Raw genomic sequence first — 16,343 nt, 5'->3', positions numbered from 1 at the left:
CGTACTTGTAAAGGCAGCGGTCGCTTTACTGTCCGTGATAAATTGCTGTACAAAACTAATTACTCCGGGCATGGAGCGCGTTTTCTGCTTGTTGTCCCCGAGAGTCTCCGCTCCGACGTTCTACGCGCCATGCATGACGATGTGACATCCGGCCATTTCGGCTTCGTACGAACGCTGCACCGCACGCAGGAGCGCTTTTACTGGCCCAAGATGTACGAAACAACCAAGCGCTATGTCGCTAGTTGTGAAACATGCCAACGTCACAAGCGACCGACCACCGCAGCGCCGGGTCCCCTTCGGCCATTGACACCGCCCAGTACGCCGTTCGAGCAAGTAGGCATTGACCTTTTGGGTCCATTCCCGTTATCTAACAACAAGAACCGTTGGATAATTGTCTGCGTAGACCATCTTACACGGTATGCAGAAACTGCAGCCATACTGTCTTCCACCGCTGCTTGCGTGGCGGTCTTCCTGCTGCGTTCCGTGGTCCTTCGTCATGGCCCACCACGTGTCATCATCAGCGACCGTGGTCGCCAGCTCATGGCTGATGCCAATGAAGAGTTACTTCATTTGTGCACTTCACAGTTCCGTCATTCCACGCCGTATCACCCACAGACCAATGGCCTCGTTGAAAGGACAAAGAGAACGCTGACTAACATGCTTGCCATGTACGTCTCCTCCAATCATAAGAACTGGGATGACGTGCTGCCCTTCATCACTTATGCATACAACACGGCGAAGCACGAAAGCACGAACTATAGCCCATTTCATCTCCTGTATGCAAGGTTACCGCGAAGCCCTCTGGACACTTTTTACCCTTCGTACTGCACAGTGATGATTCTGTATCGAACACTTTGTGTCTCGCCGAAGAAGCGCGTCGAATAGCTCGTCTTCGTACTCTGGCCTCGCAAAGTCGTTCGAAAGAGCGATACGACGACCGTCACGTACAAGTATCGCTGCAAAAAGGTGACTTAGTCCTTCTTTGGACCCCACAACGCAAGCGTGGATTGTGCCAAAAGTTCTTGTCACAATATTCAGGCCCATTTGTAGTTGTGGACCGCCTGAGCGAACTCACTTACGTCATAGCTCGCCTACTGTGCAATGGTCGGCGATCAAGCAGAACTCAGCTAACTCATATTGCTCGCCTGAAGCCTTTCTACCCTGCTTGTCCATCCTGACTCGCCCCACGGGCTTCGTCTGCTTGCGGGGAAGTGTAACAGATACGAAAGGCACGGACAAGAACAGAAGAAAGAGAAGACGAAGAGAACGAGGAGTGGGAGAGGCCGGGCTGCGCTACGATCACGCTACCATCATCGTCCAATTCTCCGTCCAATTCTCCTGTAAATGAAACCATTCCTCCGCAACTCCTCGTAACCATATATATATATATATATATATATATATATATATATATATATATATATATATATATATATATATATATATATATATACATATATATATATATGCATGTTTCATTAAAGATATTGTACATTAGCGCAACGCACGCAGTTCAGGCGCCTGCTGAGAGATTGCAGGCCCAATTTACAGCTCACGAACGTAGTTCTCCTTGCACCTTAACACGATTCCAATCAGTGAGTGTCACCGATTCCACAAGGGAGACAGAACAAGCCGGTAGTAATTATGTAATTACACAGAAAATGAAACTTTCAGCAGGTTGTTCCATACAGAACGTCTATCGTATTTCTAAAATACAAAAGGAGCCTTTACAACTTATACATAAATGTTAACTTGCACCATTTTTTCCCTCTGTATATGAATTTCAAAATGGCAGTGCGCCTATTCGGCGATTAGTAGGATGTGTCCATCGTATTCACCACTTTATCAGTATCTTCCATGCACTCGAACTATTACCATTGTTAGGCCGGCGACTTGGTTGGCGTCTTCGCCTTTTCCCTGCGCCGTCTTCTCCTCTTCGCGCCGTCGGCAGGAAGCGCCAGCGACTGTTTGAGCGCCTCCTTGCGCTCTTGGGCGCTCTCGGGCGCCGACTGATGCTTCGCTTTCTGCGTCTCGACGAAGACCTCTGGAAGCCACTGCACCGCGAAGACGCTCAGGGCGGTCATGATGGCTGCGGTCGAGTGGAAGTAAGCGCCTGGTTTGCGGCCGTTCAGCGCGTACGTTAGGACACCCAGGAGTGAACCGGCGGAACCGAAGGATAACGACGCACTAACGCCGGTGCAGCGGGTCCTGGTGGGGAAGACTTCGGCCGAGTAACACAGGACAACACTGATGGCACCCGACAGCGCGACCTTGAGCACCGCGTGCACGACAGGAATGGCCAACTGGAGAACGCCTACGGACATCAGCAGCGTCTGCGTGGCGCAGAAGGCGCTCACGACGACCAGCAGTACGATCAGCGTGTCCCGTAGTCCGTGCTTGAGAACGGCCCATTCGACGGCCACGTAGGAGGCCACCAGCAGCAGGGCGTGCAAAGCTACCCAGTAGTAGCCGGGGGCCCGCCCCGTCGTCACCAGGGGGAAGTAGACGGCGCTGAGCGTCAGCCTGGTCAGGAACACTGACACGGCCCGGTGACGCATCCTCACGGACTGCACGGTGTCCTCGGTCATGACGAGCCCAGTTGACGTGTGCGGGCTCCGGTCGAGCTTAACCAGTCGGGCGAGAATTGCCCGGAAGGTGGCCGCCGCCTTGCTGGCGTCTAGGCCGTTGATGCTGGCCGCCTCCAGGGCGCCCTCCTGGGCGCGCTGCACGTTCCAGGTGGCCAGCAGCCAGGCGGGCAGCTCTCGCAGGGAGACGCACCAGGCCGCCCAAATGGCCGTGGGCACGATGACGACTCCGTGCATCAGCGCCCAGCGCGGTTCCAGCAGGCTGAGAACGTCTACGAACGGAGGCACCACGGTGGCCCCGACGGCAGTGTCCAGGAGGGTGAACAGCAACCGCCTTTCTTTCCTTGTCACCTCGTAGAGCAGGATGAAGGTGAGCACGAAGACGGCATTGGCGGTCGTCAGGACCACAGTCCTCGTGGAGACGTAGAAGGCGAACGTGCCGGAGACGCTGTTGCCTATGGTTGCAGCCAGCAGAACCATCACGGTGGCCAGAGTGACGGGTTTTCGACCCACTCGGTCGGACGCCAACCCTAGCACAGGCGTCACTAGAGCGGCAACAGTGAACAAGACCCTGATGCGAGTGTTGAGCGGGTACAGGCGGCTGCAGACCAGGCCGAACCGGCTAACGATGCTGTCGCCTCGGTTCGCGATGTCGTAGTCCCATCTATGGCAAGGCGCCGCTGACCTGTTGGTCGCCGGAAAGTCCTACGAGACGTGACCGGGCGAAAGCATCTTCGTTTTGAAACTGCATTCAGACGTCTATTCACTCAATTCACTAGACACGCGTTTATGTACACATTACGTACATGCAGATATACACATACCGAATATCTTGGGTATACCAGACAGATATGTGGCTCGGCTTTGCGAACGCAACAGGCTATTCATGCATATTGTCGTTCCAATGCCACTTAGATTGCTTTTAGACCCTCAAATTCGTCCACCCCCAAGTTTAAGTTGGTCAACCTCGAATTTTCAAGTTCATCATCATCATCAGCCTGGTTACGCCCACTGCAATGCAATGGCCTCCCCTATACTTCTCCATCAACCCCGGTCTTGTACAAACTGTGGCCATGTCGGCCCTGCAAATTTCTTAATCTCATCCGACCGAATTTTCTGCAGCCCCTGCTACGCTTCCCTTCCCTTGGAATTCAGTCCGTAACCCTTAATGACCATCGGTTATCTTCCCTCCTCATTACATGTCATGCCCATGCCCATTTCTTTTTCTTGATTTCAACTACAATGTCATTAACTCGTGTTTGTTCCCTCACCCAATCTGCTCTTTTTTTATCCCTTAGCGTTACACCCATCATTCTTCTTTCCATAGCTCTTCGCAAATTGCAAGTTGCCCACCCCCAATTTTCATTTGGCCAATCCTCATATTGCAAGCTTGCCCACCCCAGCTCTACTACAGGCTTGCCCATGCATTCCCTTTAGAGGCTTATGTATTACATGGGTATGCATAAATGCAATCATATCGGCATTTTCTCTGTTAATTTCTTGGTTTCAATTATTCTGCGTCACTTATGAAGGTACCAATAATCTGCATTCACACTATTATAGAGATTAAATGTATTCGCAAATTACGCATTTAATCTGCAGATGCAAGGCATTACACTTTTCGTGTGATCGACAGATTTTGTTTGGGTTCTCCTCAAAGAATGCTCACGCCTTAAAGGAGCCTGCCATATGAGGAGCGAAGTGACATTAGCCGTATAGGCAACAACGGCTGCAAGCCGATTTCCTGAAATAAAGATGATGTGTTTTGTGCTCCTTTGGAGGTAAACCGATGTTGCTGTCACATATAAAACAGTCTTGCACTATGTGTTCTTATAGCTAGTCATGACATCGTATGCGAAATAAAACTTGCTTCATTCTATGCGAGCATTTAGTTGCGTGCGCGGAGTGAGAAAGATGGCAGAATGAAATGGGGGTATGCTCCTTTGCGAGGAAACAGCCTTCGCGTTTTTGAATATTTGGGACACAATTAAAGCGCAAATTATGAACAAGCTGCTAGAAACCTTGCACGATTTACTCGGTAAATTCTGTTGCATAATCTCAGTGGGTTTCTTTGTTTCGTTCTTTCTTTCTTGCTTGCTTGCTTTCATTTACGAAGGAGCTGTACGTATTAAGGAAAGATGATCAAGATTATTTTCCGCCATCGATGTTCCACTGAGGTTTTCGTAGCTCGGCGCGCTCGAATGGTGGCGCACGACATATATGCACGATGCGGCCGCGAGCAAGCGCGTAGAGCGGCGAGAGTATCACAGCGGCAGGGGTGCGCACAGTTCTATTTGCGAGCCGTTGATCAAGCATAGAGCCGAATTACTGTCCTCACAACGAGAAAATTCGCCGAAGCTGACCGCTGCTGACACTGCTTTTCAGACGAGGGCAAATAAAGCCAGGGACATCTATGATTCTCGCCACAACATCACGTTCGCGCGAGACAATATTGGGGGCGAGCTCCACCACTGGAAAAGCTGGCGCCACCGTCGGCGTGACGTGGCATGAGGGATCACGTGGACACAGCAGCCGCGTCGGCTGCTTCTGAAGCGCCGAGGCGAGCTGAAAACGAAAGTTTGGAGTCCCACCTGCGCCGCAGTTCTGATTAAGTGGTGAGGCTTTACCGCCCTGGGTGTCCGCTTGACCACATTTGAAAGCACTATAATAGGTAGTGGCTGCCTTTGGAGGCGTGCAGCACGGTAGGCTACTGCTCGGTGCCGCAGTGCCGGACGTACGCAACGGAGCCCGGTGTCAGCCTTATTCACACGTAGCCGCAGTGCAAGGAGCTGCGTGAAGCTTGGCTGGCGAAACTTAGAACCGGCAGATAGCCATCGGCTACAACTCGGGTATGCAAGATGCACAGGCGCGAGGAAGATTTTTGTTACTGCGCCGGGACTGCGACGTTAGGTGAGTAGCAGAAAACGCGCACTGAGACGCTCGCCCGCACCCGGCTAATGTCATGACGGTTTGGTCTATGAACTCGTTGATGCTAGATACTGGCAAGTTCACAGGAACGTAAGGGAGCGGTAAGACGCACATTATAAAGAAAGCATGACATATAGTCATGTTTGTGTTATGAATTAATGCACTGGATTACGAAAAAGAAGCAGAGGGAAATCTCGCGATGAAAAGACCAATAAACATTCAGTGCGACGCAATTTGAGGAATAATACTGAAATGTCAAAGAGTTTAGAAGAGAAAAAATGATTGAATCGTTGCGACGGCACCTCACAGTCGCCGTAGGCGTAGAAGTCTTTATAACGAAATTATGTTTGGACAGTTCTGATAGCGTGCACGCAACAATCCTTGCTAGTGTGCTGTCAAATGCTCATATGCTACGGCCTAAGGCTCACGGCACGGTGCGAAAACGTGCTCACAGCGAAAGCAAAACATTGTGCGCGGACATGAACGCAGACGCGCAGTCGGTCGCTACGAACCCGTGCGATCGCTGCGAGGCTTCATTCTGTTATGCCTCAATTGGCTACACAGATCACCCACTATAAGATCATATTTCACATTGTTTACTCTCAGCGTTTGCCTACGTTTCCCGCAAGAAGCCGGTTCAGGAGACTCCATGCATTGCGGCGACCGCGCGCAGTAGCGTTCACTGTACGTATTCGATTGTACGTAATGATTCTGTGCTTTCAGTCTGCCCAAGATTATTATATCGACCGTCAAAAACTGCCTTCTTTTCCAGAGTACCTACATAAATGTTCAGGTGGGCTGCCGCGTGGTGTTTTTCTTGAGAGCCGTAAGCGAAACCTATGAGGAGCACGCCGCGTGATCCCTCATAGTACGCAAGGGAGGCGCTTCCGACAGATGGCGACCCCGTAACTCCTCGCCCCCAATACAAGTCGGCAGTCCTGTCTATTTTTAATGCGTGGTCTAGGTCATTCGTCACTTCCGGCGAACGCCAATGGTGGCGTCTTTTCTTTTAATTCCGGTATCAAGAAATTGCTATTTTTGATTGCTTTTGTTGGTGCTATCGCTCGTATTTCAAATGCAAAATTTTGCACGAAGGCTCCTCCCTATATACAGCATCTTATTCTAAGCTTCTCACGCGGTGCAAAATGTAATTGCAATTGGCGTCTAGCAACGTTTCTAGGCGCCGATATTCACAGCGCAATAACTGGATTACGACTGAAGTGGCGGAAAACTCGGGCACTCGCTTCCAGCTGAAGCCTATTGCATGCAGTGCCGTAGTGGTAGTATTTGACAAGCATTTAAACATATGTTTTTTATAGCTCAAAGCGCTCACTATCAAAACAGATTTTGAAATTCCGTGCTGATGAGAACCCCCGAAAGTTTTTACGCAACCTGTACTTACCATGAAATCGCATGCATGTGACATACTGCTTATCATGTTAGGAGAGCTCTTTCGAAGATCACTTATGCGAATCCATCGCGTGCAGACTTGATAGGTGCTGCTAATAAGAACTCAGGCACATCAAGAACTCTGCTTCACACTGGGACATAAACGTCAGCGTTCTCCATCTCATTTTAAACTCAGTCGTGCTTTTGAAGCGTGTACTTAGGTTTCACCGTTTTAATATCTGCACCTCTAATAAAACCGATATAGTGTATTGAATTGTGTGAGAGGACCTCACCTTTAAGAACTGTGTAGGTTCACCGCAATGTTACGAATTTCACCGCAATGCATAATTTCACCGCAATGTTACGCGCCTTCGGCGTCAAAGGAAAGTGGAGCGCGCGTACGTGCTCTCGAGCACCAGTGATGTGCAATGTCACACACGCGGCGGTCATCTCAAATAGCTAGTGCGTGTTGGCCTAGTAAAGGCACTAGTGCGATTGTGGCCTAATGGTTAGCGCATTGTGGTGCCGTGAGGGGACCGAGGTTCGACCTTAAGTCGGGCGCCTAATTCTGCTTTCTTCGTAAGTATGAGCCACTCGACAAGTTGGCAGCATCCGGCAGCCATGGTCAGGAAGCCCCCGTAAACTTCGCAAAAAAACAGCATCGCTTTAAAATGTGAGTCTCTATAATATGAAGTTAGGAACTGTCGCAGGTAGTGCAGTTCGATGTCATAATGGCTCACTGGATTGTAAAGTGGGACATTCCTGAAAAATTAAAGCGCTTACCGTAACGGCCGGGTCATACACGGTGCACTTGCTGAACGAGCCGTCAGCCTCGACGGGGATGGACATGTTCTTCCACGCGTCGGCAGACTGCTCGCCCAGGTTTTCCGGCGGTCGGCACCAGTGGTCCACGGGCCGACTGGTGAGGCGGTCCGACAGCGCCAGCGAGAGCGCCACGACCAGCGACAGGACGCTGCACAGCAGGACTCGGCGCTGGTACGGCCCGTGGCCCAGCACGATGTAGATGCTCTCCTGGACGGCAGCACAGTTGTCGTGGAAGACGAAGCCAGGCATGAGACTCTCTGGGGTCCGCGCGGACAACGGGGTCGCCGGAGTTGCCGCGCTTCCAGGGGTGGCCCATACAGCCCGTGGCGCTGACGTAGCTGGCGACGCCACCCGACTGCTGGCCCTGCCCGGACTGGCCGACATTCGGTTTCCTCGAGGGTCGGTAGACGCCGTCTTGTGCAGGACGTCGGACGCCTTTCGGCAGGCTGCCTTCTGCGAGAGGTGAGGACTCGTGCGAACACTCGCGGCAGCTGTTCTTCTTCTTCCACGTCCCGGGTGTTGCACGCGCCCTTGAAGGTGCCAGTCGGATGAGAAACCTGATAGTGTCGTAAATATACGGGGGAATATATATATAAACAGCCGTCTACGGCATTACGTACTTGTAAAAAAAAGAAGAAAGCGTCGACTGACAGTAGAGAAAGAGAACGACTGACAGTAGAGAAAGAGAACCAGGAAGCTGATAAGTATTACGGTAAAATAATAGAAACGGTAGTCATAGAGTTTTTAAATAAATACCCTAGAGGGAAATGTGGCTATAGTGTCTACGGGGCCTCTCCTGAGCGTTGCTTCAACCTTGGGAATGATGGGAAGTAGAGGCTTCGGATTAACTTCGGTTTTAAAACTAGTACCATTTCCTTGCGGCGCTCTAAACGAAGCTATATTAAAATACTTTTGCGTAACATCTAATTTTACTTCTGCAGTATTTTATATAATGCACAATACATTGCATAAAATTTATCTAGCTTTGAGATCGAAGCACGGTTCACCACCAGGGCACACCAGGGTATGCATCGTTCTGCAGTTCTGTTCGCGATTTGGGGCCAGTGAATAATAATTTATTTTTACAACAGAAGTAACAACCGTGCATGTGCTTATACAAAAATACTCATCAAATATTTATGGAAATAAAAATTTTCTCTTGTGAGAAAGTGTTGCGCCTTTTGAGAGCGGTGCTACAAGTGTCGTAGACGACAGGCACTTGCGAACTCTCTCGCTCATTCCAAAGGCTGCGTCGGCTGTCACGATTGCTGAACGTCTGCAAGTACTTTTAAGCAGCTCTACTGCAGTGTTAGCTGGGATGCTTGTGCCCTCCTACGAGGAGGAGGAGGAGGAGCAACATTTATTAAAAAGAAAGGACAAGCAGGTCTCTTTCTGCTTATGCGGGAGTCGCCCTTAGTCCAGGGCTCCTGCGGCTCTTGCTGTCTCCCGGGCCCGCCGCAACAGTTGCTGCTGGTTACGAGGGTCCGAACTAGTCAGCACGGCCTCCCACTGCTAGGGTGTGGGGTTGGGTGTTTGCGGGGCCGCCTTCACGTTGGGGCACGCCCATGTGGTGTGATAAAGGGAGGCGTATTTATTACAAAGGGGATATTTGCATGAATATACTGTAGGGTGTATTGCGTGTAGTCTACTTAAATGGGGGTATGTGTTGGTTTGTAGTTGTCGCCATGTTACGGCATCTTCACGTGTGAGGGTCTTGTGTGGAGGCGGGTTCAATCTGTGGTGTTGTAGTATGGCGTTGTATTCTAAAGGTACTGGCTCCATGGATGCGGCCGTATCCCTCTCTTGTGGCGCCCGGGAGGCATGAGCTCGGGCTACAGCGTGCGCACGCTGATTTCCACGAAGGGACTCGTGTCCTGGAGTCCACACTATTTCAACGTCCGGGAATTGGGAGGCTTGTTTGAGGAGTCGGTGGGCGATTGAAGATATTCTGCCTCTCGCGTAGCTGCGGCAAGCTGCCTGGGAGTCAGTAATAGTTGTGACGTACTCGTTGGTTGGACTAGAGGTGATGGCCAAGGCGATGGCTGTCTCCTCCGCTACGAGGGCGCTGGCAGTGCGGACCGTCATCGAGACCACCTCTTGTAGGTTATAGTCGACAATGCTGGCCGTCATGAGTATGCTTCATTATATTCTATGCTGCAGTACCGGCTTTTCTGAAGCGCGCGCCAATATCTGTTATGGCGTGGCTTTGCGCTTACCCGTTTTGCGACAGCATACTCAGGAAGCACCAACTTTCCCTACTACAAGTAAGTTTGTCTTCTCAAATGTCCTGAAACGCACTTCGATGAGCATGCATAAACGAGGAATGCGTAATGAAGCCCTGAATCTGATTGTCAAGCCACTAGACGCGCAAGTTTATATATGTAGCAAACAAAGTGCGTTACGCAAGCAGTCAGCCGTCTTTCTGTTGCACTCTGAATCACTAGGAGACAAAAGTTATGGGAGGTTATTAAAAACCCAGCACATGTTTGCAGCTAAGCTTTACAGACTTAAGGCTCGCACTGCAAATATAAGCATGTACAAGATGTCAAACAACTGTAGCAAAGCAGTAAGTTGCCTCCACATTCTGAGGACGCTAACAGCGACTGAACGAGAGATGTTACGTGCAACGGTAAGAGACAGGAAGATAGCAGTGTGGATCAGAGAGAAAACGGAGAAAGCCGATATTCTATTTTACATTAGGAGAAAATAATCGAGCAGGGCAGACCATGTGTAATGCGCAGGGCGTGTAACCGGGGGACCGGTGAACGTCGGCCCCATCTCACAAAAAAGCCTCAGCAGATGCAGAATCGCGATGCATTTTTATCGAAGCCCCACTTAAGCAGAGACACCCCACGTTTCCTATAGCCGCGTTTACATGAATGCGACAGTGTCGCATCGCATCACACTTCTAGCGCATCACATTCATGTAAACAGCAGTAATGCGCTAGGAAGGCGCATCGCAATAATGCGCCAGGCGAGGGTAGATTTACAGGCGCGAGCCGACTCTCGCGGAGCATGTAAACGCAGGATCGTCGCATTAGGAATGATGGGAAGGAATTAGCCATCAACATGGCGGCGGTCCCGGCTGCCCGCTTCGAATTGAATTTGGCGTTGCTCTTGTAAAATGCACTTCGTTCGCAGCAAATGACTGTGTAAACGGCTTTCGCTTAGTCTCAGGCCGCTTCGACGACAGAGTATTATGGATACCCTTGTGGTGTTTTCGAGATCGCTTCTCGTTTCGAACGAGTCGAAGCCTAACGAAAGAAACATTCGAGATGTCAGCGCTACCTATCGCTAGAGTCGGAAAATAGCCGCAACGACGGCATATGGCCTCTGAGATCCGAAAATCTCGCTGGCCAACTAAAGCAGCAAAACACGTGCGCGGCTTTGCGTCCGCTACACTATAGCGTACGCTATAAGTTGCGTACGCTAAACTATATCTCTCTATTTCTTGGCACTCAACCACCAACGTGCACTCGGCCTACTACCGAAAACCAATTACACCGGAAGTCGGTTGCACTTCTCTTATACGACACCATGTGGCGCTACGTTCTCGCGAGAGTTAAGGCGCTACATGTAAACGGCGTCGCATTGCCTTTCCCAAATGCTCTTGGAAATGCGATGCGCCACTGTCGCATTCATGTAAACGGGGCTTATGTACTTTAAGGGTTCTAAGCATAGAACATACGTATAGTATTTTGTGCTTGTATTAGTAGTACATTCCTTTTGCTCTTCGGAAGTTTGATAAAGCAGGTAACGCTACAGCGCCAACGTAACACACTTAACAAACCAAGGCGAAAACAGTCAAAGCACGTTCTCTCAATATTTACGATGCCGTCGCTTTCTCTTCAGGGCTTCGTTACTACAGCGCGGCACAAACATCGTTCCAGCCGCTAGCCCAGCGCGCTATCGCCACTTCGAACAAGGGAACAACGACAGAGAGCTTTGCGCCGCACTGCGCTTGGAGCGAAACCAAAACTGCAAGAACAAACAAAAAAAGATACCTGTCGACTAGTTAACTAATCAATAGAATACCAATCCATAGCCATGTGCTTCCGATCATTCCCGTGATAGTTGAACGCAGTGCATCGCCAGATTTGCCTCTAGTTATAGTAGTATGAAACTCTATGCGTTAAAGAAGGGCCGTCGATGAAATAGTGACGTGATATTTTTTTACTCTTAATTTTCTTGCGACAAATGAGAGTGCAGGATCTTGGAATCAGAAAAAGAAGAAAAAAAAGTGGCTGAGGCTTAGCTTGGTTAAGCCTAGTCAGATGCGAAGCATATTGGTGGCTAAACTGGTAAGCAACTTGTCGCCGAGCGGCATACTGAGCACGTTGCTTGGCCAGACGTTCTTCCCGCTTTTCATCAGTCTCTGTAGCACGCCGCAACCTTCGCTTCTCATTCCAACGAGCAGCTCTGTCTCCAGGAGGCATCTCACCTCGTGAGCGTCTATCAGAGGCAAGCGCAGCTGCTTATATACCGCCGCGACGCCGCGAGCGACGGCGCGAGTTGGAGCCCCGTTTCTCCTCTGTCGTGACGTCATGGTGTCACGTGGTCAGTCTTGAAGGCGACGCCACGAGCGACGGCGCGAGTTGGAGCCCCGTTTCTCCTCTGTCGTGACGTCACGGTGTCACGTGGTATCGAAGGCGACACCGCCGCGCTTGAGGAGCTGGGTTGAGCTCTACTAATATGCTTCGCATAAAAACTCGAACGCCAGCACAGACACAGAAAGCCACCGAGAAAGCTGGAGCGAGTGCCAGAACGTCGCGATGTCCTCCCATTTCGTCACCTTTTGCCTCGTGGCGTTACGATGGATTCGCTTCCTGGAGAACAAAAGTGAATTTGGCAGTAGAAAGCATATTAATCCAAATTTAAGGCAGTCTGGGGCAGAAACACTACACTGGCAGACGAATCGAAAGTAAGCCAACGGTGGATATATATAAATAATATATATATATATATATATATACACACACACACATGCAGGGTGGACAAACTATCATGCAACAAGATTTAAATATAGGCAAATGTCACACAAGCAAAGTAAGGTTGTTTGCTGTCGCTTGAAGGTACTCAATTTATCTCTCGTCCTGCGCCTAATTACATAATTAGTCTGAATTAATTATTGTACATCTCAAATATTAAAAGTAGATGCGAAGGGTCGACGAGAAAATTGTAGAGCGAGATGAAAAATTCTCGACACAGCTTTCTGTCGTTCACTACATGCTACATAAAAGTGTTTTCCGGAGTGTGAAGAAAGCCGGCGAACAAACGCATAGTGGTTCGAGCGGCTAGTCGCACGACAGGAACAGTAGGAAAAGGCACACTGATGCAAACACCCTTCTCGATTGATATCAGCTATTTCCCAATAGCAGCCGCGCATATTCTACATGACGAAAGAAAGCGCCCAGGAAAGAGCGAGTAGCAGGCTTCTGTTGAAAAGAGAGCGTTTGAGAGAAAGCTGACTTGGCGCTCCGCTTGCGTGCTCCACGCGCCGCGCACGACTGCAAAATGTGGCTGAGATGTTGACAGCAGAGTATGCTGTCCTCGGACTGCGTTTTTTTTTTCACCAAGTGCGAGGATGTGGTTGGGGCCCCATTTAAGGGCCGCGACGTTCAGTTTCAAAGTTCCTGGTGCTTTTTGTCACGGAGCCTTTCGGTCTGATATCGGTCTAATCTGAGCTCCTGACGCTCCCGGCCTCGATATTGCCTAGGTTTACCGGTGAAATCCAATGATAAATATGTCTGTTTAGGTGTGACCTTGAATATCTTTTAACAATGAGCTTCTCTTAAAATGTGGCTGCCTTCAATTTCGCCATTTAAACACACCCCAAGGCACGAATAATCAAGTTGATTAATGAATTTTCGCTCATTACCCGAAGCTCACTTAGTGGCAATATTGGCCTCGAGCTCCACCACTGGAAAAGCTGGCGCCACCGTCGGCGTGACGTGCTGGGAGGGATCACGTGGGCATAGCCGCCGCGTCGGCTGCTTCGGGAGCGCCGAAGCGAGCTGAAAACGAGTTTAAATTCCCTCGTACGCTGCGGTACTCATTTAGTGGCGAAATTTTCCCGCTTCGAGTGTCCCCTTTACAACGCTTGAAAGCGCTACAATAGGTAGTGGCTGCCTTTGAAGGCACGCAACATCGCAGGCTACTGCTCGGTGCCGCAAGGCCAGACGCACGTAACGGAGGTCGGTGTCGGCCTTGTTCACACGTAGCCACAGGACAACAAGCTGCGTGAAGCTTGGCTCGCGAAACATAAAACCGGCAAACAGTCATCGTCTATAACTCGTGTATGCAACAAGCACAGACGCGAGGAAGATTTCTGCTACGGCGGTGGGTCTGCGATGTTCGGAAAACGCGCACTGAGACGCTCGCCCGATTCCGCTGCCCGACTAATGTTATAACGATTTGGTCTATGAACTTGCCGATGCTATAGATACTCGCAAGTTCACTGGAGTGGAAAGGGAGCGGTAAGAAGCACAATAAAGAAGAGCATGGCATATGGTCATGTTTGTGTTATAATTTAATTCACTGCATTACAAAAAAAGAAGAGCGGGAAATCGCAGGCTCAGAACATCGATAAATATGCAGTGCGACGCAACTCGAGAAATAATATTGAAAGGTCAAAGAATTTAGAAGAAAAAAAAAGATTGAATCGTCGCGACGGCACATCACAGTCCCCGTAGGCATCGAAGTCTCTACAATGAAATTATTTTTGAACAGCTCTGATAGCGCCAACGCAACAATGGTAGCTTGTATACTGTAAATTGCTCGTATTCTGTGGCCTAAAGCTCATGGCACGGTGCAAAAGCGCGCGGAGAAAGCGAAACAGTGCGCGGACAAGCATGCAGACGAGCAGTCGGTCGCTGCGAATCTGCGCGACTGCTGCATTGAGGCTTCGTTCTATTACGCCCCACTTAGTTATACAAACACTATAAGAACATATTTCACATAGTGTGCTCTGAGCGTTTACCTAACTTTCACGCCAGAAGCCGGTTCGGGAGACTCCATCGCAGCGACCGCGCACAGTGGCGTTCACTGTACGTAGTCGGTAAAGAGATAGCGTCTGTAAACGATTGTGTGCTTTCTGTTTGCCCAAGATTATTATTTAGACAGTAAAAAACTTCTCTCGTTTCGAAAGTACTTACAGAAATGTCCGGGAGAGCTCTCGCGGGGTGTTTTCAGTGAGCGCTGACAGCAAAACCTATGAGGAGCGCGCCGCATGACCCCTCATACTACGCCAGCGAGGCGCTTCCGATAGATGGCAACTCCGTAACTCCTCGCCGCCAATATGTCTCCCTCCCATAGTACTCGCTGAGCATAGTATTCGCTTATTCGCTGAGTTTACTGCGTTTTCACGAAAATTCTGTATAAAAAGTAAACGTGGACACCTAAGCTATTTTTACGAGTTGTGAATTCGAAAGCAATAATGCCCACTTGAACGCCGCTGAGCGGTCCTTCGACCTATGAACTCCTCTTGGGCAGGGGAGCGTGTTGAGACGCTTGGCGCGTTTTGATTGGGCCTTGTTGAGGCGCGTTTAGAGCGCAGGCGAGGGCTTGCGCGTATTGGGAGCGCGAGGAGAACACATGCTTCCGAGACCGAGGGCGACGTGTCGTCGCAGCAATTCCCCCTACCCTGCCGCAACACCCGGCGCACTATCGCCCTCGCCCGCTCTGCTCTGAGGGGGGGGGGGGGGCTATTCTGTAGGAGTCCACTTAGTGGACAGTCCATTTCGGTCGCTGCTGATGGGATGCAGCCGGTCGAGTGAGGAGGAGACGAGCGGCCCTAGCCAATCAGCAGAGGCCGAAATTGACAGTCCACTAGGTGGACTCTTACAGAATACCCCCCTCCCCCCCTGTAGAGGCGGGCACGTGACGTGGTGTCGCAGCCAATGGGAATGTGATTTTAGGGGCCGCTTTGCTGCCACAGACGACGGCTTTCTCGTTCAATGGGCCATTTGACACTTTCGCATCAGAAACACCCTGTATAATCCAGATGATACGTACGAACAGGCACCTGCTCTTCCGCAGCTCAATGGAACGTCCGATGCGAGGGCAACGACACCACCCGCTCTCTGCATCGCGGACGACACACGGCCGTGCTTCGAGTGTAGCGTGTAAGCCCTATCGCAATAATAAACCTTGTCCTATGAGTCAGCTCTTGCTCTATCCACATTGTCTTTGTCGTTCCCTTTAGCGGCGTTTGCAATATGACTTACAATCCACACATTCGCACGACGGTTAAAGAACCACCTGACATTCATAGCTCCGCAGGGAAACCCTTCCCTAGTTTTGGTCGCCGGTAGAAGCTGCAGGTGCCAACGGCTGTACAGCACCACTCACTCTGCGAGATGAGCGAACCGTGTACAAATGGCCCACGGCGGCACGGCTGGTACCAGCGCCGACCACTCGGTCAGGGTTCGCCGTCAAATTCGGTCATATCGTGGAGTTCGCAATTTTGCTACGGCTTCTCCGTTAGGCTGGAAATGATGTCATTGGAAAATTCGTAAATGTTCGAAATTCGACATTATCCAGAATTGCATCGGGGGTTCTGATAGTTTGCCCTCCATGACCTTTTCCGCGGCCTGAGAAACGTCACACAAGGGCTTT

The 16,343-nt window shown here is 50.4% G+C and overlaps 1 protein-coding gene across 2 annotated transcripts; it reads right to left on the bottom strand.

Annotated features, from left to right (window-relative positions):
- Positions 1–1,631: 1,631 nt before the first annotated feature.
- On the bottom strand, positions 1,632–14,981 carry LOC135905201 (solute carrier family 22 member 7-like). 2 transcript variants are annotated; one of them, XM_070536247.1, is made up of 3 exons: positions 14,882–14,981; positions 7,686–8,284; positions 1,632–3,290 (listed from the first exon to the last, which is right to left on the bottom strand). In XM_070536247.1, the coding sequence occupies exons 1-3, from the start codon at positions 14,955–14,957 to the stop codon at positions 1,881–1,883; spliced, it is 2,085 nt and encodes a 694-aa protein (XP_070392348.1). In that variant the 5' UTR covers positions 14,958–14,981; the 3' UTR covers positions 1,632–1,880. The 2 variants fall into 2 exon arrangements, with proteins under 2 accessions (XP_070392348.1, XP_065292292.1); XM_065436220.2 differs by lacking the exon at positions 14,882–14,981 and adding an exon at positions 8,484–8,518.
- Positions 14,982–16,343: the final 1,362 nt, after the last annotated feature.

This window comes from Dermacentor albipictus, chromosome 3, assembly GCF_038994185.2.
Source record: "Dermacentor albipictus isolate Rhodes 1998 colony chromosome 3, USDA_Dalb.pri_finalv2, whole genome shotgun sequence".
Taxonomy (NCBI): Eukaryota; Metazoa; Arthropoda; class Arachnida; order Ixodida; family Ixodidae; genus Dermacentor; species Dermacentor albipictus.
The sequence above is the reverse complement of the archived record's forward strand: the minus strand, read 5'-3'. Positions and strand labels throughout refer to the sequence as shown.